Source organism: Pan paniscus, chromosome 10 (genome assembly GCF_029289425.2).
Source record: "Pan paniscus chromosome 10, NHGRI_mPanPan1-v2.0_pri, whole genome shotgun sequence".
Lineage (NCBI taxonomy): Eukaryota > Metazoa > Chordata > Mammalia > Primates > Hominidae > Pan > Pan paniscus.
The window spans coordinates 51704515-51731312 of NC_073259.2; the positions used below are offsets into that span (position 1 = coordinate 51704515).

General features: G+C 41.0%; 1 protein-coding gene and 1 pseudogene across 19 annotated transcripts in view; one reads left to right on the forward strand and one right to left on the reverse strand.

Annotated features, from left to right (window-relative positions):
* Positions 1-9113: 9113 nt before the first annotated feature.
* Positions 9114-26798, reverse strand: part of PPHLN1 (periphilin 1) — a 120741-nt gene continuing 103056 nt past the window's right edge. For 9 of the 19 annotated variants that reach the window (XM_014347185.4, XM_055095737.1, XM_014347190.3 and 6 more), the window contains 4 exons: positions 16364-16478; positions 15060-15160; positions 11452-11769; positions 9114-11150 (listed from right to left, as the gene is read on the reverse strand). In XM_014347185.4, coding sequence (XP_014202671.1) covers positions 11124-11150; positions 11452-11769; positions 15060-15160; positions 16364-16478 — 561 coding nt within the window. In that variant the 3' untranslated portion in view covers positions 9114-11123. Of the gene's footprint in view, positions 11151-11451; positions 11770-12154; positions 12696-15059; positions 15161-15829; positions 16479-26798 lie in introns of those variants that run through there. The other 10 variants (XM_063593092.1, XM_063593093.1, XM_063593091.1 and 7 more) reach the window with 3 other exon arrangements.
* LOC129393513 (RNA-binding protein FXR1-like) lies at positions 17238-26313 on the forward strand (annotated as a pseudogene).

Sequence of the window (26798 nt, forward strand, 5' to 3'; positions counted from 1 at the left end):
CTTAGTCTATTCTCACATTACTACAAAGAACTGCCGAGACTGGGTAATTTATAAAGGAAAGAGGTTTAACTGACCCAATTCCACATGGCTGGGGAGGGAGGCCTTAGGAAACACAATCATGGCAGAAGGGGAAGCAAACACGTCTTACATGGCAGCAGGTGGAGAGACCCTGTGAAGGAAGCAGAGGGGGAAGAGCCCCCTTATAAAACCAACAGATCTCGTAAGAATTCACTATCATGAGAACAGAGTGGGGGAACCGGCCCCATAATCCAATCATTTCCCTCCCTCCACAGGTGGGGATGACAATTCGAGATGCGATTTGGATGGGGACACAGAGCCAAACCATATCATTCCACCCCTGGCCCATCCCAGTTGCTCTAAAAGTTGTTACTAGATCTACTTAACAAGAGTTCAAAGAAGTATCTGGTCAGTCACTAAACTCCAAAATTGGGTCTTGAGATAAATAGGAATTTTTTTTTTTTTTTTTTTTTTTTTCCTGAGACAAGAGTTTTGCTCTTGTTGCCCAGGCTGAATTGCAGTGGCGAGATCTCGGCTCACTGCAACCTCCGCCTCCTGGGTTCAAGCGAGTCTCCTGCCTCAGCCTCCCAAGTAGCTGGCATTACAGCCATACGCCACCACCCCAGCTAATTTTGTATTTTTAGTAGAGACAGGGTTTCTCCATGGTTGTCAGACTGGTCTCGAACTCCCGACCTCAGGTAATCTGCCCACCTAGGCTTCCCAAAGTGCTGGGATTAAAGGTGTGAGCCACTGCACCCAGCATGATAAATATCAAATGTTAAAATGCTGCATCTGGCCGGGCACGGTGGCTTATGCCTGTAATCCCAGCCATTTGGGAGGCCAAGGCAGGCAAATCACGAGGTCAGGAGTTCGAGACCAGCCTGGGCAACATGGTGAAACCCCGTCTCTACTAAAAAAACAAAAAAAATAGCTGTGCGTAGTGGCAGGCGCCTGTTATCTGAGCTACTCGGGAGGCTGAGGCAGAAGAATCACTTGAACCCGGGAGGTGGAGGTTGCGGTGAGCCAAGATCATGCCACTGTACTCCAGCCCAGGTGACAGAGTGAGACTCCATCTCAAAAAATAAATAAATAAATAAAAAGAAAAAATAAGAAACATTGCATCTAATCTCTACATGGGTGAAGCAGAACCTTAACGGTTGCATTTTCCTCACTTCTCAGCAGTCACCGGAGAACATTTTGCTGAAGGCCTATGGAAGAATACTGGCAAAAAGTCACTGGGAACTCCTTTCAGCTCTGGTTAAAAGGATTCCAAAAAAAAAAAAAAAAGGATTAATTTTGTGTGTGCATTTGCTGATCTCTATACTCTGCTTTCTTTTCTTTTCTTTTTTTTTTTCTTTTTTTCCTCGCACTATTACCTGGGCTAGAGTGCAGTAGCGCGATCTCGGCTCACTGCAACCTCCACCTCCCACGTTCAAGCGATTCTCCTGCCTCAGCCTCCCAAGTAGATGGGATTACAGGCGCCTGGCACCACACCCGGCTAATTTTTCGTATTTATAGTAGAGACGGGGTTTCACTATGTTGGCCAGGCTGGTATCGAATGCTTGACCTTGTGATCCACCCGCCTCGGCCTTCCAAAGTGCTGGGATTACAGGCATGAGCCACCGCACCCGGCCTATACTCTGCTTTCTATTAAATAGTTCCTGAGTTATAAAAGTACCAGAAGAGAAAGGAGATGTCATTTGCTGTCTAACCCTCTCACTTTAGACACAAATCATGTGCCTTATGAAAAGGGTAGTGAAATTGGAATGGGTACCTGAGACTGCTAGATCTGCATGTATGGCATGGGTCCCTTTCAGTTTGGGTGATGGGACCCAGGGCTTTAAATTGTGCTGAAAGTATTGAGTGGACATATTTCAGCAGTGCCCAGAGGATTTCAGAACCACTTATTATTTTTAAGAAGGCTAGTCAAGTGAAGCAGTGGGAGTGGAGAAGGAACAAAGAAATCTGTAACTGGTTGTGATCAATTAGTTGTAAACACCACTGCACTCGAAGCAGCCGATTTCAGAACTTTTTTTTTTTGAGATGGAGTCTCTGTCGCCCAGGCTGGAGTGCAGTGGTGCAATCTCGGCTCACTGCAGCCTCTGCCTCCTGGGTTCAAGCGATTCTCCTGCCTCAGCCTCCCAGGTAGCTGGGATTACAGGCGTGTGCCACCACGCCCGGCTAATTTTTGTATTTTTAGTAGAGAGGGGGTTTCACCATGTTGGCCAGGCTGGCCTCAAACTCCTGACCTCAGGCGATTGACCTGCCTCAGCCTCCCAAAGTGCTGGGATTACAGGCATGAGCCACCGCGCCTGGCCTCAGAACAGTTCTTAACAGTGTGGGCACATTTTGGTCTCTTGGGGTGCTGTTTTCTAATAAACTCCCGACTACTGCCATGGAAAAACAATATTGCTTGACCATCAGATTTTTCAACAGATGCCAGGAATCTGGGTTTTTGTAGGTATCTCCCAGCTTTTAAATGCTAGCAACAAATTTAAATGTTTCTGAAACATTGTTGAACAAAATGAGCCTGTCATTAGCCAGTCTCCAACCCCTGAGTTATAAATTCAGTAGTCTAGAGCTGATTCCCTTATCTCTTAGAGCTGTTGAGGGGAGGCACAACTAATTCCTGTTTATAGAAATACATGTGACCTTTAGCCAGGTGCAGTGGCTCACGCCTGTAATCCCAGCACTTTGGGAGGCTGAGGCAGGTGGATCACCTGAGGTCAGGAGTTCAAGACCAGCCTGGCCAACAGGGTGAAACCCTGTCTCTACTAAAAATACAAAAATTAGCCAGCCGTGGTGGCCTGTGCCTGTAGTCCTAGCTACTCAGGAGGTTGAGGGAGGAGAATCGCTTGAACCTGGGAGGCAGAGGTTGCAGTGAGTTGAGATTACGCCACTGCACTCCAGCCTGGGCAACAGAGCAAGACTCTGGCATAAATAAAATAAAATAAAATAAAAGTGACCTTTTTGGACGCATGAAGAAGAAAACCTATTGGGATCCAAGAAAATTCCACTAAAAGTCTCATTATCAATTCAATCCTAGTAATGCAATTATGATAAAACCAATTTTAATTAGTCAAATGAGAAAACTGCTAATTGCCTGGTTAGATTCTCCAGCCATTCACTGGAACAGTCTAAAAACAGAAGGCATGCTCCTATATAGTCACATGGGTTTTCTGTAAACTCCCACACCATTAGAAAGGCTTCCAGGTAAACTGGGCCAAGGAGAAATGTGCAGAAATAACTGAAGTTGGCATCTCTGAGCTCACATTTTGCCAAGGTTATAGAATCATAAACTTTACTGGGGGGGATAAGGCTTAAGGATGGCTTTTTCTTTTCTTAAAGAGATGAGGTCTCACCCTGCCAACTAGGCTGGAGTGCAGTGGTGGGATCACTGCAACCTCAAATTCCTGAGCTCAAGCGATCCTCCTACCTCAAGCCTCGCAAGTAGCTGGGACTACAGAGGTACACCACCATACCAGGCTAAGAGTGGCTTTCAAAATGGTTTGGGTAGAGAATACGGAGGAAAAGTAAGACATTGAGTGTATAAATAGACTTGGCCACAGGATTAGAGCCAATTCATTCTGTTTGAACAGACCCAAGCAGCTGGTCAAACATTCCCATTTAAGGGATCAGCTTCAGTCTCAACTTCTCTTTTTAGAAAAGAAATTTCACATTTCTATTGCTATATGCAGAAGGTGCTGTTATGCCAGCTTTCAAAACAACTTGCAACCTACTGTCAAATCATTAGATTCCAGACAATGGTAATAGTACCATTAGGAATACGAACCTTAAGACAGGCATGGTTGCTCATGCCTGTAATCCCAGCACTTTGAGAGGCTGAGGCGAGTGGATGTCTTAAGGCCAGGAGTTTGAGGCTGCAGTGAGCTATGATCACATCACTACACTGCAGCCTGGATGACAGAGACCCCCATCTCTTAAAAAAACAAGTATGAATCTTTTTTTTTTTTTTTTTTTTTTTTTGGAGACAGAATTTCACTCTTGTTGCCCAGGCTGCAGTGCAATGGCGCGGTCTCGGTTCACTGCAACCTCTGCCTCCTAGGTTCAAGTGATTCTCCTGCCTCAGCCTCCCAAATAGCTGAGATTACAGGCACTCGCCACCACACCTGTCTAATTTTTGCATTTTTAGTAGAGATGGGGTTTCACCATGTTGGCCAGGCTGGTGTCAAACATCCTGACCTCAAGTGATCCACCCGCCTCATCCTCCCAAAGTGCTGGGATTACAGGCATGAGCCACCGTGCCCGGCCGAAAGTATGAATCTTAAATGTTAATAATTGTTTTAGCACTTTTCAATAATGGAACCAAGCAATTGCCATCAGGAAAGCCAATTCCTAGTCTGATAGAAATCCACCACAAAGCTGATCTTGCAGAGTGGCTAGTGCGAAGCACACTGGACTCCAGGATTCAGATGTGGGTTAGGAGACCCTTCTCTCTCATTAGCTCATGCAAGTTAAGTGCTCTATTTCCACTCTGTAAAATGAGAGTGCCAGACCAGCTCAAAGGCTTCCTTCCAGCCTCAGTGTTCTGTGGTGACTGGACTGAATTTATTAGGTTAGCAGGAGCCTTCCTACTCAGCATAAAGTGTGGTTTCTCTTTTCCCTTTCACTTACCAACCTATTTGCCTGGCAAGGATTCCTGAAAGGATGGAACCCTACCCCCACCCCCAAAGACCATGGATTATGGGAGTTGGGAACTTTAAAGAGAGCCTTTTAAAAATATATATTAATGTTTGGGACTTGGGGTGGGCAAGAAGTTAAACTAAATAAAGAAAAAGCAGCAAGCCGGGCACGGTGGCTCACGCCTGTAATTCCAGCACTTTGGGAGGCCAAGGTGGGTGGATCACTTGAGGTCAGGAGTTTGAGACCAGCCTGGCCAACATGGTTAAATGCCATTTCTACCAAAAATACAAAAATTAGCCAGGCGTGGTGACACAGGCATGTAGTCCCAGCTGATCAGAAGGCTGAGGCAAGGGAACCGCTTGAAACCCGGTGGGCAGAGGTTGCAGTGAGCCAGGATCGCACCACTGCACTCCAGCCTAGGTGACAGAACAAGACTGTGTCTCGAAAGAAAAAAAAAAAAAAAAAAAAGACAGAAGGAAAAAAGAAGCTTGGGGATGGTTATTTCCCTATCAGTGCATATGCTTCAGGTTTGAAGTTGGCTTTATCGCCATTAAGTAGACAGTTTGGAGACAATTACAGAGTATGTGGAGGGCAAGATATTTTACTCCATGTTATTTCTCCCCGGTTACCAGGATGAAAAGTAAGATTTTTTTCCCTACCTCTCAGAGTCCTATCAGCAGCAATCTTAGTCTTGAATCTCTGAACATGTTGTAAGCAAAGCTGAAAAGGTGCTATGTTTAATTAATGTTGGTTCCTAAATAGGAGAGTTAAATTACCAGGTTCATTCTACTTAAACGGCTCTCCTCAAACTCCACCATGTGTTCTGGTGCAGCAGCCAGAGACTGAGTCCCTGGCTGCGCTGTGGTTTTGGGTGCTGGAAGTCCCTGTTCTACATACCCCCAAGCAGCTCCTCCTTACCAATCACAATGGTGTTTTCTAAAACAGCTCCAGCCCAGGCATGGTGGCTCACGCCTGTAATCCCAGCGCTTTGGGAGCCCCTCTCTGGGAGGCCGAGGCAGGAAGATCGCTTGAGCCCAGGAGTTTGAAACCAGCCTAGGTAACATAGCAAGATTCAGATAGTGAAATAATGGAAAAATTTGGTGCTTCTCAGAATTCTATGAAATATTTAGTGTATTAAACCTAAAATTAAAATATTTTAAATGGCATCCAATATAGTATACTAGAGTCTATTCTACAAAAGTAGCAGAATATAAGTGTGTGGTTTTTGTTTTTTTTTGGTGAGACAGTCTCTCCCTCTTACCCATGCTGGAGTGCAGTGGCACGATCTTGGCTCACTGCAACCTCCGTCCCCTGGGCTGAAGTGATCCTCCCACCTCAGCCACCGTGCCCAGCCGCCTGGCCGATGGTATTCTAATGCTACAGCATTATCACTAAAATTGTCTAAGGTTTTAAAGTTTTTTCCCCATTAAAAAAAAAAAAAAAAACTTGGCTGGGTGTGGTCACGCCTGTAATCCCAGCACTTTGGGAGGCCGAGGCAGGCGGATCACTTGAGATCAGGAGCTCGAGACCAGCCTTGTCAACATGGCAAAACTTCATCTCTACAAAAAATACAAAAATTAGCTGGGTGTGGTGGTACGTGCCTATGTGGTCCCAACTACACGGAAGGCTGAGGTGGGAGGACTGCTTGAGCCTGGGGGAGGTTCCAGTGAGCCAAGATCGCGCCAGTGCATTCCAGCCTGGACAACAGAGTGAGACCCTGCCTCAAAAAAATTCACACACACACACACACACACACAAAACCATCAATCTGTGGGAACAGAATTGAAAAAAAAAACATGCTATATAATGAGGCTGTGTCTGCTGCTATACAAATGTTCACAAGGCTGTAACAATACTTACCAAGATTTAAAAGACAGCTTAAAATTCTTAATTCAAAGCCTTTTTTAGAATCAGTCCCTTACCCCAAGATTTCCATTACAATGGAAAAGCAGGAGTGGTGCGGCCTGCTCAGGGCCTACACTGGTGAAGTGAATGCTTAGATGTTATTTGACAAAAATAATCAATAAGTTTGAGCAAAAAGTAAGCTGCTATAACAAGAAACCAAACAAAACTGTGGCTTAAAGAATAAAGGCATTTATTCTGCTCTCACATAACAGTTCACTATTCCATGTGGTTATGCAGGTTCCTTCCATCTTGTGGCTCTGCAAAAAAAAAAAAAAAATCAAGGCTGCATTGCTATTGCTACTTTTGGGAGGGGATAAAAGAACATGGAGGAGGCACAGTCACTGTCGTCAGGTTCCCAACATGGAATTAGCAGCATTTCCACTCAAATTCCATAAAACTTAGTTGCTTCATCACACCTAAAACTACAAGGAAAACAGCAAATACAGTCCCAGTTAGGCAGGCATGTTATTCACTGTCAACCCCTATTACCATGGAAAAAAATGGGAGAACAGATTGTGTTAACTACCTCAGTTACTGGTCCACCCCTACCCTTTTTTTTTTTTTCCACTGAATTGGGTAACTGATACATCAGTGCTCTCAAGAGAACTAGCAGGAAGAAGGTGACAAATACATCATGCATAACCCACAAGCCTTGACCTGGCAAGCAGAGAGTGGCCATTACTCTCAGGAACTCCACGAGCCAGCCTGAGCAGGGTTACAGCTATAAAGCAACCTGGGTGGCTGGCTGCTGGCAGCACTGAATCTTGTCTAGAATGAATACTTCAGAGATGATCAGATCATCATCTCCAAAACTGTTGCCAAAAACTGTCAGAGACTTCCCTGGAACTCAGGATCCATTACAGGAAAGTCTGGAAGTGAAGCTGAAACCAAAATATATTTTGGCAGTACAGCGGAGTCTTTCCTTAAGGAGATCTGGCTTCCCCTTCCTTCAAGAGGTTCTAGATCTGTGAAGTTGCTGAGGGCTATGAGAAATCCACGTCTCTTGCAAGAATACTACATAGATAACGTTTCCAAATTTCATTAAGTAGGAGAGAAAGGGTAAATAAGCTATAAACATTCAACATCCTTCCCATTCTGCTCTCAACTTACCTTTTCCCACCTTCGTCCCCTGTCATCTTCAGCACACAGCTTCAGGACACAGGACACCTTTTCCTCCTCCTGGATTTCTAATAAATGCTTCCCCTCTCTGCCTGAATAAGTCATATTCCTCCAAGACCCAGGGGTCAAATATAATTTCCTTTGTGAAGCCCCCTTTAAGTTAACAAATATGAGTATCTACTACGTTTTAAACTATGCTAAGAACTGGAGTCCCAAAGACAAGTTTCCTGCCCTCCAGGAGTTATTACAAAGATAGAGGACCTTGATCCTACAATTCTTTGAAATTCAGATTCATAATTACACAACAATTGAGTACTACTGTATCAGGCGCCACCTTTCTTAACTACTTCTCAGAAGACTCCCTAAGTCCCCAGAGTGAATACAGTAGCACCCCCTATGTGTGGAGGGTATGCTCGAAAGCCCCAGTGGATGCCTTAAACCATGGATAATACCAAACCCTATATATACCAGGTTTTTCCTATGCATATACACTTATGGTAAAGGTTAATTTATAAATTAGGCACAGTAAGAGATTAACAACAATAAAAGAGAACAATTTTAACAATATACTGTAATCAACTCTTCCTCTGATGATGGGATGTGAGATGGTAAAATGCCTGCATGGTGAGATGAAGTGAGGTGGATGATGCAGGCATTGTGACATAGCGTGAGGCTACTATTGATTTCCTTTTTTTAAGACAGGGTCTGGCTCTGTCACCCAGGCTGGAGTGATCTTGGCTTACTGCAGCCTCAGCCTCCCGGGTTGAAGCAATTCTCATGGCTCAGCCTCCTGAGTAGCTGGGATTACAGGCGCCCACCACCACGCCTGGCTAATTTTTGTATTTTTAGTAGAGACGGGGTTTTCGCTATGTTGGCCAAGCTGGTCTTAAACTCCTGACCTCAAGTGATTCACCCACCTTGGCCTCCCAAAGTGCTGGGATTACAGGCATGAGCACTACTATGACCTTCTGACGATACATCAGAAGGAGGATCATCTGCTTTGGGTGATCCTGGATCATGGAACCATGACATAGTCAATGGCTGGATGTCAGGAGTAAATGGTACAGATAACTAACAGGTGGGTAGTGTATACAGTGTGGATACACTAGAGAAATGGATGATTCACGTGGGACAAAGCACAGTGCTGCAAGATTTCATTCAGAACGGCACACAGTTGAAAACTTACGAGTTGTTCTGAAATTTTCCATCTAATATTTTTGGACAATGGTAGCCATGGTTTACTTATACATGGAAAGCAAAACCACAGATGAGGGGGCACTGCTGTAGTTTTTCAATTCTCACACTTCCTCTATCCTGCTGCTGAGTAGGTGAACTGAAGACTAAGAAGTAATCTTGCAGTAGAGAGTAATAAAGCCCACATTTTAGCAAAATACGTTAACCCTGTTAAAATAAGAGAAAAGACAATCTACTTAAATGTGGTTGCTTTATTTTGCACTTTTAATTCACAAAAAGCTTTACAATATCTACATTCCACCTGTTGATAACCAAGGCTTTATATGGCAAGACAATGAAAATTTTATCACATCAACTGGGCATATGCAAAAACAACGGATAATTTACAAACAAGTCTTTTTAATCAAGAACATTATGTAAAATACACACTCTGGTAAACATCTGAATTCATCCATCCTAAAATTAGACTTTAAGAGGCAAAAAAAAAAAAAAAAAAAAAAAATCAAATAGATTTTAACACTAACAAGCCTACCAGAATAATGCTGATGGCAAGCCATAAACAGCTTTAAATGCTGACTGTAATTTGGGGAAGGGGAGAAAAAGAAATTATCTGTTGTACCTATATTTAAATACATCTGTTAGTGAGACTTCTCTAATTTAATGGATTTCAACAAAGTGAACAACTCCTGAGCCTTTGGTAGTTTCTCAAGTTTTGTTTTTAAACTTGTGACATCTTGACTAAAGGAACTGAACCCTGGGACCAGAATACTTATGGTAAGGAAAAACCCCAGGGAAGCGGGGAGAAGGAGAAACAAGACTAGAACTTTCTTAGTCTATCTAAGGTGGGTAACAAATAAAATCACTGCTCATATGAGGGAAGAATACCAGAGTTGTTATGTGGGATTTAGCTTGGCTTATGTTTTATAAAAGCTAAATAAGTATAAACATCTAAATGGCAAAAATAAAAATCCAAGGTGGTCTCATTTAGGAAATTAAAAAAAAACTGTCCTCAATTAGCTTTTAAATTTGTGGAATGGCACAATACATATTTTGAGGCACCCATTATAGAATCTGTTAAAATTATGCATACTGCTACTTCCTCTTTTAATATAATTTTTATGTACTCTAGGGTAGGTATTATCAGTAGAGGCCACTAAAAATAATGCCAGAATTCAAGTGAGAGAGAATAGAAATGGAAAGAGGAAGGGAGGATAATGAAATTGGGTAGTAAGTAATAACAAACATGAGTTTTAAAGTTTCCTCACTAATAACACAGAATTGTATATTTTGGCTCAATGCCACTGGGCTGCTGAAGTGACCAGGAAGTGAGTGGAATTCATCTTAATTGCCCCAGTTAGATTCTTAACTAACCCATGATTTGGATGAGGGGTTGTTTCCATAGACTGCTTGGTAAGGGGTAGCTGTGCTGTGCTAACTGCCTATTCGCTTTGTTTCTTTCAAGAACACTTTTGAAAGGACAAGAAAACGTAAAAGGCAGCAGAACAGAACAAAGAACTCATTAGACTACAGAGATTAACACAGCAATAATCTGCCAATAGTTTAATCATGGACATGTTACAATCATCTTGTTTCTTGAGATAGAGCGTATGGGCCTATAAAAAAATTTAAAAAATAAAATTCCACTATTCCTGGCATATTCCAAAATTTTCCTCTTTTGATTAGAATTTTTTTGGACAAGTCCCATGCCGAGTCTGTCCTGAAGACTCTGGCTGAGTGATGGATGAAAGGAGTATTCTGACACAGGTATTTTGCATGAGAACCGCTGGGGGAGTGCCAGCTTTAGTGCAGCCAAGAAGAGAGTGCAGTCCTGATAAGCTGGAACCATTTGTACTTATTCAGTAGAGACAGAATACCAAAGGCCTGAAGCCAACACAATTTGTGAGTAATGAACATTGTCGCCCCCCTTTGCAGGGAGCAGTCTTGCATGGTTTCCGGAGGGCATAAGTAAACAAACTTATCTAGATAAATTCCTTTACACTCCCTTGCTACCTACTGTTCGCCCTCAGCCTCAGGGTAAGAGAATTAATTAATAAAGCTGCCTTCAGCTTTATTCTCTCCCGAAGCTTTGGAAAACCTCCCGACCTTCCAATTGCGTCTTTCCTTATAGCTTCTCCTACCAACCTGACCGATCTCCTACATCACCCCTTTTCTGTTTTTTGCATCAGGTTTTGTTGATTGACGAGCACAGATGTGTGCAGCAACAGTTTTGTCAGGCATAGCAGTTACTGCTTGTTTTCCGGCTTTACATCCTAGAATTAGTAAACAACAAGAGACAAACATAAGTATAATTAGTAATATTCTTTTCTAACTAAGAAGCGACCCCCAGGAGTGGGGGTCTTTCTAGGAGAGATTTTTTTTTGCATATCCTTCCATATGGCTGTTACTGAGGAACCCCACTGGGGGTATGTTAGTCCCTCCTAGCTAAAAAGTCACACTGCTAGACGCTGGGAAGGGAATAGGGCTGAAAAAAGGCAGATTTAGAAAATGGGCTTAATAGGGTATAGTAGGTACGGGTAACAGGCAAAGTGAGAGAATAAAAAGGACCAATACCTTGCGTGAGTTGCAATGTACAACAGAGAGCATAGCAAGGAACAAATTTTCTGGAGTGAATGGTGTCTGTGTTCGGAGCAGGATTCTCTCAGCCTCCTGAGTTGTCTTCTTCAGCATCCCCCAGGTAATGTCTGGCGCTCCTGTCGTCCGACGAAGCTGTGTCGTCCGACGAACCCGTTTCTTCCGGGGCTGCAGGGGCTGCGGGGCCTGCGGGGGCTGCGGGGCCTGCAGGGTCGTTTCCTTCATTTCTGGTACTGGGTTGGGTCCTAGCCCCACTATGGTATGGTTTGATGCCTCGTGCTGGAATCCAAAGAGGGCCTGAGGGGATGTGAACACAAGCATATCCTCTTCCCCATGTTAGCAAAACATTTGGACCATGCCATATATTACTATTTACATCTTTCCATAAAACTGCAGTTTTATGTCTGGAGAGGTTTTAGCAAAGTGCTTTTCTATAGCTGACTGAAACTTATCTTCTAAATTTCAGAAATTAAGGGTAAGTAAGGCTTGTGCTAGTAGTGTTGCAGGGTCTTTAGTCATATTCTCCGTTGTTTTCTGAGCATATTTTTAAGGGTGAAGTGGGCACGTTCTACTACAGCCTGTCCTTGGGGGTTGTACGGGATGCCTGTGGAATGTTGGACGCTCCAAGTGTGACAAAATTGTTGAGTGAGCTGGCATAAGCCGGACCATTATTAAGTTTTAATTTTTGTGGGCTGCCCCATAAACATAAAAGTTAAAAGATGTTTAATGACAGATGGGGTGGACTTTCCAGGAAGAGCATGTGCGCTAATTAGGTGAGAATAGGTGTCAACGGATACATGTATATATCTTAGTTTTCCAAATTCAGGGACATGTGTAACATCTGTTTGCCATAACTGATTAGGTTCTAGTCCTCTAGGGTTAAAACCTGTTGAAGGAGGGGACGTGCCTGTGAGCTGGCAATCTGGGCATTGCAGGATAATTTGTTTAGCTAGTCTTTGGGTAAGTTGACATTGTTTAGTTAAGTTTCTCTAATTTTGGTGGAAAAATTGATGTGATTGGGTGGCTTGGTTAAGCAGTGACATCATAACCTGCAGGTCTGCTTGATCATTGCCATAAGCCAGTGGGTCAGGCAGTGAGCTGTGGGCTCAAATATGTGTGATAAAAATAGAATGTGTACATTGATTTAGCAATTACTGAAGTCAAAGAAAAAAGGCACACAGGGCCGGCTCGAGAGTAGACTTAATGAGGGCTGTTTCAAGGTTCTGCAATAAATAAACAGAGTAAGCAGAGTCACTAACAATATTGATGGGCTGAACAGAAAAAGTTTCTAGGGCCAATATTAGGGCTCCAACCTCAGCTCTCTGAGTACTAGTAAATCTCGATGGAGTGAGGGAGTTATGTGGTTTCCACCAGATAGCCGCTTTTCCATTTTTATGAGAGCCATCGGTAAAAAGCATTACAGCGTTAGGTATGGGGGAGGAAACTACCTTTGTAGGAATAACTACAGAAGTACTAGATAAGAACTGAAGTAGTTTGTCAGCAGGAAGGGCATGTTTTATATGGCCTGCATAATCAGAGAGTGCTATCTGAAGGTCTAGAGATAGGGGCAAGACTGCTTCAAATTGTTTTTTACTCAAGGGAATTCTTATGACATCAGGGTCATAACCTAGCAACTGATGGCATCATCCGCTGTCTGTATAGATGACTTTACTAACTAGCTGGATATAGGGAGATAGTGTTTTAGTCCTGGTATGTGAGCAAAAAACCTATTCTAGGAAGTGCAGCCCCGGGGCCATCTGTCCTATTAATCCTGTAGGGGAAATGTTTAATAGGAAGAACAAACAATTGGACTGAGTATTGTGGGTCTATGCGATCTAGTTGCCTCTGAGAAATAGCTTGATTTCCTCAATTTCTCTTTTTGCTGTGGGGGTTAAATACCTAGGAGAGTCTAGGGCTATACTGCCTTTTAGGATAGAAAACAGGTTCTGTAATTTATCAGTAGTTATGCCCAAGGTGGGGCAAAGACAGTTAATATCGCCTAGCAATTTTTGATAATTATTTAAGGTATGTTAGTTGCTAGTATTTAATTTAACCTTTTGAGGTCTTATTGACCAGGAAGTTAGTATGTAAAGATATTTCTAAGGTGAGGACATCTGTACTTTTTCAGGTGCTATGATTAAACCTCTTAACTGTGTATTCCTTATGACAGAGGCATATAAACTCAAAAGTACTGGCTCCATTGGAGCTGCTAGTAAAATATCATCCATAAAATGAATAATCTTGCAACTAGGATATTCTTTTCTCCTGGGGAGCAAAGCCTGATTTACATAATACTGACACATGGTAGGACTGTTCAGCATTCCTTGAGAAAGTACTTTCTAATAAAATAGGTGAGCTGGCCTTTCATTGTTGATAGCTGGTATTGTAAATGCAAATTTTTCTCTGTCCTGTTCTGCAAGGGGAATAGTATAAAAGCAGTCTTTTAAGTCAGTAACAACTATAGGCCAATCTTGAGAAACTGCTGCGGGGAAGGGAGCCTGTTGAAGGGGCCCCATAGATTGCAAATTAGCATTGATAGCTTGTAAGTCATGCAAAAGTCTCCATTTGCCAGACCTTTTGGGAATGATGAAAATGGGCAAATTCCAAGGGCTGTTTGATGGTTCTATATGGCCGGCTTTTAATTGCTCAACTAATTTACTGGCTCAGCTGTAATTTCTCTCCCTTTAAAGGCCAGTGTTCTACCCAAATAGGATTTTAAGAGAGCCACGTAAGGGACAGAGGAAGAAATGTAACAGTGGCTATTACTAGAAAGAGGTTTGCTGTTTATATAATTCATCAAATTCTGTCCTCCAGGGGAGGTACTGACTGGCCTCTAAAATTGTTTTAGCTAGCACTGACCAGTCCTATAGGGTTATATGGAAGTTGTCTGCTATGGCCTTAATTAATCCTTTCGTAAATGGGCTACTAGCAGCTCCATTTTCTCTAATGCTTTTTCTTATCTCTTTATAAGCATAAAAAGTAATGGGTTCATATACTTGATTGCCTTGTCAATTTTGTATCACTGGGCAGGCCAAGAGGTCCCCTTCTAATGCCGCTTGCCTAAAACAGGGTCCCATAGCTGTAGTGTATCTGTTGTCTTTTTTCCAATTTATTGGGGGAGGGGGCTCAGGGAAAACCTCCGTTTCCTCTTTGGTATCTTTATCTGGTAACGGCAGGACTGAGGGAGGAAGAGGAGGCGATAAGGTGATGGTTCCTCCTCCTTTCCCTTCTTAGGCTCTTCTGTGTAGAGCAAGGCCAAAGTAGCCTTAACTAAGGCCCATAACGTTAAAGATTTTACTGGGACCCATTGCCCTTGTGCATGATATCGTTTAAGATTTCTCCCCACTTTTTCCCAAAGCTCTAGGTCCAGCGTGCCTTCTTCTGGGGACCATGGGTTATGGGAAACGACAGTTTGCACTGGGTCCCTTAATTGAGCCTGCGAAACCGAGGCTCTGCTACCTTTAAGCAGTTGTTTCAATACTTTTATATACTGTTTCTGTTGTGTGGATAGCTGTTGACCCATGATGAAACCCTAGCTTGAGAATTCCCCTGAACTTGGAAATCCCGAGCGGGCACCAATGACTTACTGACTGCGCAGTCTCTTCGCCTTCGTTTTCGGGGGTTCCATCGTGATCCATTTCAGTGTTCCTCACAGGGGGCACCTGCTGCCAAGTCTGTCCTGCAGACTCTGGCCAAGCGACCGGATGAAAGGAGTATTCAGACGCAGGTATTTTGCGTAAGAATGGCTAGGGGACTGCCGGCTTTAGCGCAGCCCAAAAGAGAGTGCAGTCCTGATAAGCTGGAGCCGCTTGTATTTATTCGGTACAGATAGAATGCCAAAGGCCTGAAGCCAACACAATTTGTGAGTAATGAACATTGTCGCCCCCCTTTGCAGGGAGCAGATCAAGGGTTGGTTTCCGGAGGACATATGTAAACAAACTTATCTAGATAAATTTCTTTACACTACCTTGTTACCTACTCTTCGCCCTCAGCCTCGGGGTAAGAGAATTAGCTGCCTTCAGCTTTATTCTCTCTGAAGCTTTGCAAAACCTCCCAGCCTTCCAAGAAGGTTTGCGTCTTTCCTTATAGCTTCTCCTACCACCCTGACTGATCTCCTACAGTCCGAAACTTAAAATATCCCTCACCTTCCACCTCAAACTGCCTCTTCTATTTATTAGTCTTGTATATGATATTATTTAAGACTCATACATCAGTGAGAGAGTCAGGAGTTTCAGGATTATTGTAATAGAAGACACTGAGTTCATTACTTGGAAAAACAGATTTTTTTCTGAGGTATCTCTCAGAGATTTAAGTGCTCTATTTTATCATTGAATGAGAATTACTCTCAAAGCAAATATTCTCTAAGATACCGAAGTATTCAGTTTATTAGGATAGTACACTTTAACATATTACAAGTTACAAAGCCTAAGAAAAAGCAAGCAACAAGTCAATAAAATCACAACTCAGAATTCTAACATTTTCAGATGGTATATGTGTTGGGCAGGGAGCGGTGGCTCACGCCTATAATCTCAACACTTTGAGAGGCTGAGGCAGGCAGATCACTTGAGGCCAGGAGTTAGAGACTAGCCTGGCCAACATGGTGAACCCCATCTCTACAAAAAATACAAAAATTTGAATCAAACATCTTAGACTATTTTAGATGTTTATTTAATATTGAAATGTTGTCAACTATCATAAAGTATTTCTCTGCATCACAAAAATTCCATATATTAAGGATTTACACAATCCAGGAAAAAAAATTTTTAGAAACTGTTTTTTTTTTTTTTTTTTTTTAGCCTGAGCAGAAAAATCTAAAAAGGCTCTCCAAAATCTTGAGTGGAAGTATCATACTCTGCAATGAAATGCTTGAGTTCTTCAACACACCGCTCACCTATTTCATGTAAATTCTGCCTCAATGCAAACTGTATAGACTTTTCTAATGAAGGATCTTTTTCAATCAGCATTTTCACCACCATCCCGAAAGTTTCACAGTCTTGTCGGTAAACCTAAAAGGTAAAACACATTCTGGTTAGCTGAGAATGAAAATAACTAGCCAAATACTTAGCTAACTGAGTTGGCAGAATTATGATGCTGACATCTAAAAGAGAGACACAAAAGAGAAAGCGGAACCTTTCTCGCCCTTGCATTGTCACTATTACCAGAGGCCATTTAAACCTCTATCCATGAGATCAGCTGACAATACCTGAATGAGAAGGAAAACATTAACAAACTACATTACTGAATATAGAAGTTTGGCATGGCATTTGTCAGTGTAAGGCAGTCTACTCAAAGGACATCAGACTAGAGATGAGAATAAGAACAAAGGCTAGGGAAGACATATCAATGACTTTGTTCATTTATTTGTTGGAAGAAAAAAGTTTCTGAGCCCCTAACTTTAGATTCTTTGTTTGAATCATGATCAGATAACAAATTCTGTTTAGTGGCCGGGTGCGGTGTCTCACACCTGTTAGCTTAGCAATTTGGGAAGTGGAAGCGGGTGGATCACCTGAGGTCAGGAGTTCCAGATTAGCCTGGCCAACATGGCGAAACCCCATCTCTACTAAAAATACAAAAAATTGGCTGGGCGCGGTGGCGCGTGTCTGTAACCCCAGCTACTTGGGAAGGTGGCGGCCTCTAGAAACTGGGAAACGCAAGGGAATATATTCTCCCTAGAGCCTCCAAAGTAAACGCAGCCCTGCAGACATTCTGATTTGGGTCCAGTGAAACCTGTTTTGAACTTTATATATTATTCTCAGGTTCTCATGGACTATTAACCAAGTTAGACAACATTCTGGGTCATAAAACCTTAAATTTGAAATAATAGGTATCATATAAAGTATGCTTTCAGATCACAATGGAATTAGAACTCAACAACAGAAAGCTAGCTGAAAAATCTCAGAGTATGTGAAGATTAAACAACACACTTCTAAATAACACACAAAATCCACTGGAACTAATACGTGATTATAGCATGGTTGCAGGATACAGGATTTCTTAATATACAAAAGTCAATTAATTGCTTTCCTATATACCAGTAATGAGCAAATGTAATTTGAAACTGAAACACAACACCATTTATATTAGCACTGGAAAAAAACCCTTAAGTATAAGTCTAACAAAATATATACAAGATTTATATGAGGAAAACTATAAAATACCAATGAAAGAAGATATAAATAGAATATAAATAAAATATAAACTATATAAATATGTATTAATATAAATAAATATAAGTAACATATAAATAAGATATAGAGAGATAGTCCAAGAATTGACAGGAAGAGTCAATACTGTTAAAATACAAGTGCTTCCCAACTTGACCTACATAAATTTCAATATAGTCTCAATGAAAATCCCAGTAATTAATTTTGTGAATATTGACAAACTGATTTTAAAGTTTATACAGAAAGGCAGGAAACCCATAATAATGAATATAATATTGAAGAAAAAAAGGAAAAAAGTCAAAAGACTGACACTATCCAATTTCAAAACTTACTGTAAAGGTGGCTCACGCCTGTAATCCCAGCACTTTGGGAGGCTGAGGCAGGCAGATCACCTTAGGTCAGGAGTTTGAGACCAGCCTGGCCAACAAACAGACAGTGTTAGTGAAACACTGTCTCTACTAAAAATACAAAAATTAGCTGGGCATGGTGGCACTGTCTGTAGTCCCAGCTACTCAGGAGGCGGAGGCAGGAGAATAGCTGAACCTGGGAGGCAGACGTCGCAGTGAGCCGAGATCGTGCCACTGCACTCCAGTCTGGGTGACAGAGCGAGACCTTGTCTCAAAACAAACAAGAAAACAAACAAAAAACAACACACCTTACTGTAAAGCTACAGTAATCAAGATTGTATGCCATTGGCAGAAGAACAGACAGAAAGATCAAGGACAGGACAGTCCAGATACAGACCCATACAAATACAGTGAACTGATCTTTTAAAACAGAGCACAGAAGTAATTCAATGGAGAAAAGATAGTCTTCAACTTGACAGTTACGTTCAAGACTTCATTGAACTTCAACAAGTTGAGCAGTGCTTGAACAACTGGTTATCTATCTACATGCAAAATAAATAATCTAGACACAGATCTTATACCTTTCAAAAATATGTTAACTCAAAATGGATCGCAGACCTAAATATAAATGCAAAACTATAATATTTACAGAAGATAACAGAGGAAAAAATCTAGGTGATCTTGAGTTTGGTGACGACTTTTAGATATAACATCAAAGACAATCCAAGAAAAACCCCAATAAATTGGATTTCATTAAAATTTAAAAATCTGTGCTTTGTGAAAGACACTGTTAAGGGCATGAACAAACAAGCTACAGACTCGGAGAAAATCTTTGCAAAACACGTATGTGATAAACTAGTATCTAAAATATACAAAGAACTTATAACTCAACAATAAGAGGGCCGGGCGCAGTGGCTCATACCTGTAATCCCAGCACTTTGGGAGGCTGAGGCAGGCGGATCACGAGGTCAGGAGTTTGAGACCAGCCTGACCAATATGGTGAAACCCCCATCTCTACTAAAAATATGAAAAATTAGCCAGGCGTGGTGACGCATGCCTGTAATCCCAGCTACTCGGGAGACTGAGGCAGGAGAATCACTTGAACCTGGGAGGCAGGGGTTGCGGTGAGCTGAGATCGTGCCACTGCACTCCAGCCTGGGCTACAGAGTGAGACTCTGTCTCAAAAAACAAAACAAAAACAAAAAACAAAAAAACAGTAAGAAACAACCCAATTATAAAACGGGCAAAAAACTGAATGACACCTCACCAAAGCAGACATTCAGATGGCAAATGAACATATGAAAAATTGTTCAATATCATTTGTTATTAGGAAATTGAAAATTAAAACGATGATGAGTAGTGAGATACCACTACACATCTATTAGAATGCTTAAAATCCACAACTTAAATTTAAATTTGATTTAAATGTAAATCCACAGCTTAAAATCCACAAAAAAATTTGACACCACCAATTTCTGTCAAAAATGTAGAGCCACAGAACTCTCCTTCATTGTTGGTGGGAATGTAAAATGGTACAACCACTTTGGTAGACAGTCCAGCAGTTTCTTACAAAGCAAAACACAGTCTTACCATACAATCCAGCAATCCCACTGCTAAGTATTTATCCAAATAAGTTGAAAACTTATGTCTACACAAAAATCTGCATACAAATCTTTATATCAACATTATTATAACTGCCAAAAATTGGAAGCATCCAAGATGTTCTTTAATGGATAAATGGACAAACTGCAGTATACTCATACAATGGAATATTTTTCATCAAAAGAAATGAGCTATCAAGCCGCAAAATGACACGAAAGAATCTTAAGTGAAAGAAGCCAGTCTGGAAAGGTTATACACTATGATACCAACTATATGACATTCTGGTTATTAAAAAAACAAAAACAAAAACCCATAGACACTACAGAGATCATAAGTTGCCAGGGGGAAGTGGAAGGGACAAACAGGTGGAACATAGGACATTTCTTAGGCAGATAAAATTATGCTGTATGGGACTGTATGGTAGGATACTGAATGATATATTATACATTTGTCAAAATTCACAGAACTGTAGGAGACAAAGAGTGAATCCTAATGTAAACTATGGACTTTAGTTAATATTAATATATCAATATTGGTTCATCAATCATAACAAGTGTATCACAGTAATGCAAAATGTTAATAATAGGGGAAACTGTGTAGGGAGAACGGGCATATAAGAACTCTCTATGCTCTTGCAGGTTTTCTATAAATCTAAAACAGCTCCAAAAAATAAAATTAAATTTTTTTCCCAAAAATAATCACACAAAAGTGAAAAAAGAAAAAAAGGTTTCTTAACTTTTGTGCCTGAGTTTCAGTACCTACAGCTGACTGTGCTGTTTAAGAATTAAATAAGATAATACAGAACACTCAGAATAGTGCCTGACACATAGGAAGCATTTAATCTAAGGCAGCTATAGTGATGATGATAGAAAGAGGAGAAACAACTGTTCTGACTTTGTCTATAGAAGGGAGTAGTAGAAAATGGTGTTAGAGTTGATAAGTTCTCTCTAGGAAAACAAAGAAAAGGAAAAGGAAACGGTGTTTGGGGGAAATACTATTGGCTTAGCACACCTAGAGCGTAGATTCACCCTGAAACGAGATCATGAAGAGCTCCTTCAAGGAGCTTAGACATCAACTGATAAATTAACAAAGAGGGAAAGAGCTACAAGTAGAAATTGGAACCTTTGGATGTATCAGGAAGAGAAAAATGAGCAAGAATCTATGCTTTGGGTTCCTGCTCCTGAGAGCCAGGACAATAAATATGACAAGATGTGTGAAAGAAAGATGAGATTAGAGGCTTTACAAGTACAGTAGTCCCCACTTTATCTGAGATTTCAGTTATCTGCTGTAAACTGCAGTCCAAAAATATTAAATGGAAAACTCCAGAAACAAACAATCCTTAAGTTTTAAACTGCATGCTGTTCTGAGTAGTATGATGAGATCTTGTGCCATCCTGCTTCATCCTGCCCAAGACATAAATCCTCCCTTTGTCCCATATTCAATCTTTATATACTACCCACCTGTTAGTCACTTAGTAGCCCTCTCAGTTGTCGGATTGGTAAAACATAGTATACACAGGGTTCAGTACTATCTGAGTTTCAGGGATCCACTGAGGATCCTGGAACATATCCCCTAAGGATAAGGGGGGGATATTGTAATTAAGAAGCAGTAGATGTATGATAATGTGAAGAGTGATAGGTGGAAGGTTTTTTGCTTTTATATAGGAGTGGAGATAAGTTCAGTACTAAGTAGTCACTTGAGGCACTCATGAGACAACCAGAACCAACTATCAATAGGAAGTTAAGTACATGAGTCTGGACTTCTGAAGAAATAAACTCAAGTGAGGAAGAGATTGATTTTATAATCTTTAGCAGTAATGCCAGCTGAGGCCAGGGGAATTTCCTGAAGGAGGGAGTAAGTTCTTCCTAGCACCACAAAACTGATACCCAGTAAATGCTGAATGAATAGCTAAAGTGTGCTTTAAGACAATGTAAGAGCCAAGTGCAGACATCTAAAACCATCGATATCATCCGCAGAAAAATTAAGAATCAAGAGACAGTGAAGGCACAGATGCCAAAGAAAGAGTTTATAAAATAAGGACACAGTCAATCAAATGCCAGAGAAAGATCAAAGAAACATATTGACTGGATTTGGCAATTAGCAGGTAAACCACAATAGCAGTTTGTTGGGATGGTGGAGACTGGAGAGCTGTGCTGTCCAATACAGTAGCCACTAGCCATATGTGACTATATTTTATTTTTAATTAGTGAAATAGAATTAATTCTGTTTCCCAGTCACACTAGCTCTATTTCAAATGCTAGTGGCTGCCATACTGGACATGAGGATATAAAACATTTTCATCACTGCAGACAATTCTATTTAGCAGAGTTGTCATGGAGGACTGAGGAGTAAAAAGAAGGGAAAGTTGTCATGGTTAAGTGGTGATCTAGTAAATTAAATACATATTTGCAACTATTTTACCATTAAAGTGGAAAATAAAAGCTTACAACTTTTAAAGGAGCATTGTGAAATATAATTAGCATCTGTAAAATGTTCTACAACTTTTAATGAAAGGTATATAAAAATAAATTAAAAAAAGAAACTCCAATTGGGGCATAATATACAAGGAACCATTCATAATGTTTAATGTGTTGATGAGGCCAGGAAAAAAGCGATAGCACATTGATATTAAATACTGGAGATAAATTTAAACCCTTTAATTTTGGTCTATAGTAATGCAGAAGGTGTCAAAACTATTGTAATCTATGTTGCTGCTTGTGCTGTATTAATAGAAAAAGATATCTTTTGAGTCCTCCTCAAAGCTGAAGCCCCAATGCCTCTTAAAAACACAGCTCCTAAAAAGAACACTGGTGGTTGCTAAGAAATGCATTATGAACACATGGATCAGAGCTATAGTGCCTACATTCAATATGTGAGTGAAATTATTACAACCACAAAAGGAAGCAACTGCAAAACCAATTATAAATTAAGGACATGCTAAAAAGCCTCAGCAATCAATGTTTATAGAATTCTCATACCCAAATACAGACCAATTTATAAATATATAGAATTCAACCAAAGATTAATCCTTAATTATGACTTTTTTATCCCTTTCAGCTTATTAATTTTTTCAATCATAATATACTAGACAAAAAGAAATAATTCCACATATAAAAAAGAAACAATTCCAAATAATGTAATCATTGCAGAATAGTTAATGCCAAAACCAGATTCCACAAAATTTAAATATAAGACCTAAACAGGGCTGGGCGCGGTGGCTCACGCCTGTAATCCCAGCACTTTGGGAGGCCAGGGCGGGCAGACTGCCTGAGGTCAGGGTTCAAGACCAGCCTGGCCAACATGGTGAAAGCCTGTCTCTACTAAAAATACAAAAATTAGCCAGCCATGGTGGCATGCACCTGTAGTCCCAGCTACTGGGGAGGGTGAGGCAGGAGAATTGCTTCAACCCGGGAGACCAAGGTTGCAGTGAGCTGAGATCGCGCCGTTGCACTCCAGCCCAGGAGACAGAGCAAGACTCCGTCTCAAAAAACAAAACAAAAACAAAAACATAAAGAAACAGTAATTTATTTCCTCTCCTACTGTACCCTCACTCATAATACTCAACACTTCACTTCTGGCATGCCCACACATCAATTCCCCAGCAGACACCAATTGGGTTAAGATCCCATAGGCTAAGGACTCAGTCCCACAAGACTAACCCCCAATACAGAAACCAATTCACAGGTCCCAGGCCTCCAAAACTTCTGACCAGGCAACTATAAACTGAGGGTTCTTACAAGCCCCTCCTTGGGTTCAATCATTTGCTAGAGCAGCTCACAGAAAGTGCTTTACTTACAAATACCATTTATTTATTTTTATTTCCAACTTTTATGATCATCCCATCACTTAGGTATTAAGCCCAGCATCCATTAGCTATTCTTCCTGATACTCTCCCTCCCTCATTCCCCAGCCTCCAACAGGCCCCAGTGTGTGTTGTTCCCCCGCTTGTGTCCATGTATTCTCATCATTCTGATCCCACTTACAAATGAGAACATGTGGTATTTGGTTTTGTGTTCCTATGTTAGTTTGCTAAGGAAAATGGTCTCCAGCTCCACAAATACTGTTTATTATAAAAGGATACAACTCAGGAACAGCCAGATAGAAGAGATATGTAGGGCAAGGTATGGGGGAACAGGTATGGAGCTGTTGTGCCCACTCTGAGTATGCCACCTTTGTAGCAGCTCTACCTGTTCAGCAACCCAGAAGCTCTCCAAACCCTGAACTTTTGGTGGTGTTATGTTTTTTTAAAATAAATTTTATTGTGTGTATTTAAGGTTTACAACATGTTATGGGATACATATAGATAGTAATATCTATCATCTCACACAGTTGGTCCTTGAACAATACAGGTTTGGATTGAGTGCGTGCACTTATATGTGGATTTTCTTCTACCTCTGCCACCCCTAAGATGGCAAGACCAACTTATCTTTCCTCAGCTTATTCAATGTGAAGACAAGGAGGATGAAGATCTCTATGATAATCCACTTCCACTTAATGAATAGTAAATATATGCTGTCTTATTTATTATTTTCTTAATAACATTTTATTTCCTCTAGCTTACTTTAAGAATACAGTGTGGGCCGGGTGTGGTGGCTCACGCCTGTAATCCCAGCAATTGGGAGGCTGAGGCAGGTGGATCACGAGGTCAGGAGATCAAGACCATCCTGGCTAACACAGTGAAACCCCGTCTCTACTAAAAAATAGAAAAAAAAAAATTAGCCAGGCATGGTGGTGGGCACCTGTAGTCCCAGCTACCTGGGAGGCTGAGGCAGGAGAATGGCATGAACCCGGGAGGCAGAACTTGCAGTGAGCAGAGAACGCACCACTGCGTTCTCCCTTAAGTAAGCAACTCCCTTACAGTTGCTTTTGAAAATAATTGGCAACCAGAATGCCAGGTTCCATTTAATGAGGTTAGATTACCTCCACCACCTGATATAAAAAAATAAATTAGTGAAGGAGATGAAGTAGAGGTATATTCAAGAGCAAATGACCAAGAGCCATGTGGATGGCGGGTGGCTAAAGTTTGGATGATGAAAGGAGAATTTTATGTCATTGAATATACTGCTTGTGACGCTACTTACAATGAAATAGTCACATTTGAACAACTTTGGCCTGTCAATAAAAATAAAACTGTCAAAAAAAAATACCGTCTTTAAATGCACAGTGGATTTTCCTGAGGATATGAGAGAGGCGTGTGCTAATGAAAATGCACACAAAGATTTTAAGAAAGCAGTAGGAGCATGCAGAATTTTTTACCATCCAGAAACAACACAGCTAATGACACTGTCTGCCAGTGAAGCAACTGTGAAGAAAGTAAACATCTTGAGTGACATGCGTTTGTGAAGTATTTGTATGAAGTTGATGCTTATGACCAGAAATGAAGAGATCACCAAGCATTCAGAATGCACAAAACAACTTGCAGCAGCTTTTCCTGAGGAGTTTGTTGTGAGAGAAAATTTAATGAGTGTGGCAATAGGAACACATGGTAGTAACATTCAGCAATCTAGGAAGGTTCCTGGAGTTACCACATTGAGCTAGATGAAGACACTGGAACATTTAGAATCTATAGAGAGTGCTGGTGCTGTAAAAAAGGCTAGAGGTTTCTTGGAATTTGTGGAGGATTTTATTCAGGTTTCTAAGAATCTCATTGGAAAAGTAATTGGAAAAAATGGCAAAGTTATTCAAGAAATAGTGGACAAATCTGATATGGTTCGGGTGAGAATTGAAGGGGACAGTGAAAATAAAACTACCCAGAGAAGACAGTATGATTCCATTTGTATTTGTTGGCACTAAAGAAACCATTGGAAATGTGCAAGTTCTTTTAAAGTACCATATTGCTTATCTAAAGGAAGTAGAACAGCTAAGAATGGAATGCCTACAGATTAATGAGCAGCCATAACAGATTGGTTCTAGGTCTCATAGTGGAAGAGGCAGAGGTTGTCAGGGCCCTAATTACACCTCCAGTTATGGTACAAATTCTGAGCTGTCTAACCCCTCTGAAATAGAATCTGAGGGTAAAGACAAGCTGAGTGATTTGGTCACTGAAGAAGATGATCGAGACAGCCGACATCAGCGTGACAGCAGGAGATGCCCAGGAGGAAGATGCAGAAGTGTTTCAGGGGGTCGAGGTCGTGGTGGACCACGTGGTGGCAAATCCTCCATCAGTTCTGTGCCCAAAGATCCAGACAGCAATCCATACAGCGTACTTGATAATCAGAATCAGATCAGACTGCAGACACTGATGCCAGCAAATCTCATCACAGTACTAATCGTCATACGAGGTCTCGTAGACGAAGGACTGATGAAGATGTTGTTCTGATGGATGGAATGACTGAATCTGATACAGCTTCAGTTACTGAAAATGGGCTAGGCAAAATATGTGATTGAAGAGCATGGTCCTTCAGAAAAGGCAATAAATAGCCCGACTAGTGCTTCTGGCAATGACATTTCTAAGCTACAGCATACTCCAGGAGAAGAAAAGATTAATACCTTAAAAGAAGAAAACAGTCAAGAAGTAGCAGTCCTGAATGGTGTTTCATAAACTGAAGAAGTTCCTAGTTTACAGTTCTTTTACATTACATTTACAACAGTGCTTGTACAAGCTTGCCAAAGATAGAATATGGATCGCCAGTCTTTGCATCGCACTTTCAGTTCTACCATTTGGAATTCAAAAAGGGGAGGGATCCTGAATAAATCATATGTTAAACATACTTTGACACCTACTGGGTTATAAATCATCAGATGTTCCTTTAGAATAGTATATGTAACATTAAAAAAAAGTTGCTGGCTATAAGAAATGTTATTTTCTTTTCAAAATATGGCAGATGGGGGGTGGTGGGTGAGGTGGGATCCCTAACACAATATTCTTTATGAAAGCACTGGCTGCTTTTGTTACATTTTTAATATGCAACCACTTCTTCATCTGAGGAAAACTAGAATAAAATGCAGTCTAAAATATTTTGCACTGAACTGTAATTTCTCCATTAGTTTAGTTTGGAAACTGGTCTGTTTTAATATGTTTTTTAAATGCTTTATAGAGAAAAATCTGCAGACCACTGGAATACATTTGTTAAACTCTCATCTGCAGGGACACTGGGTGATATTTGGCAGTGACTGTTCCACCTTGAGGGTTTCGTTTATTTATTAAAGTGTACAGTATTTAAAAATAAAACATAGCTTTAGTTAAAACACTAAGCTGAATTAGTCATGTCCA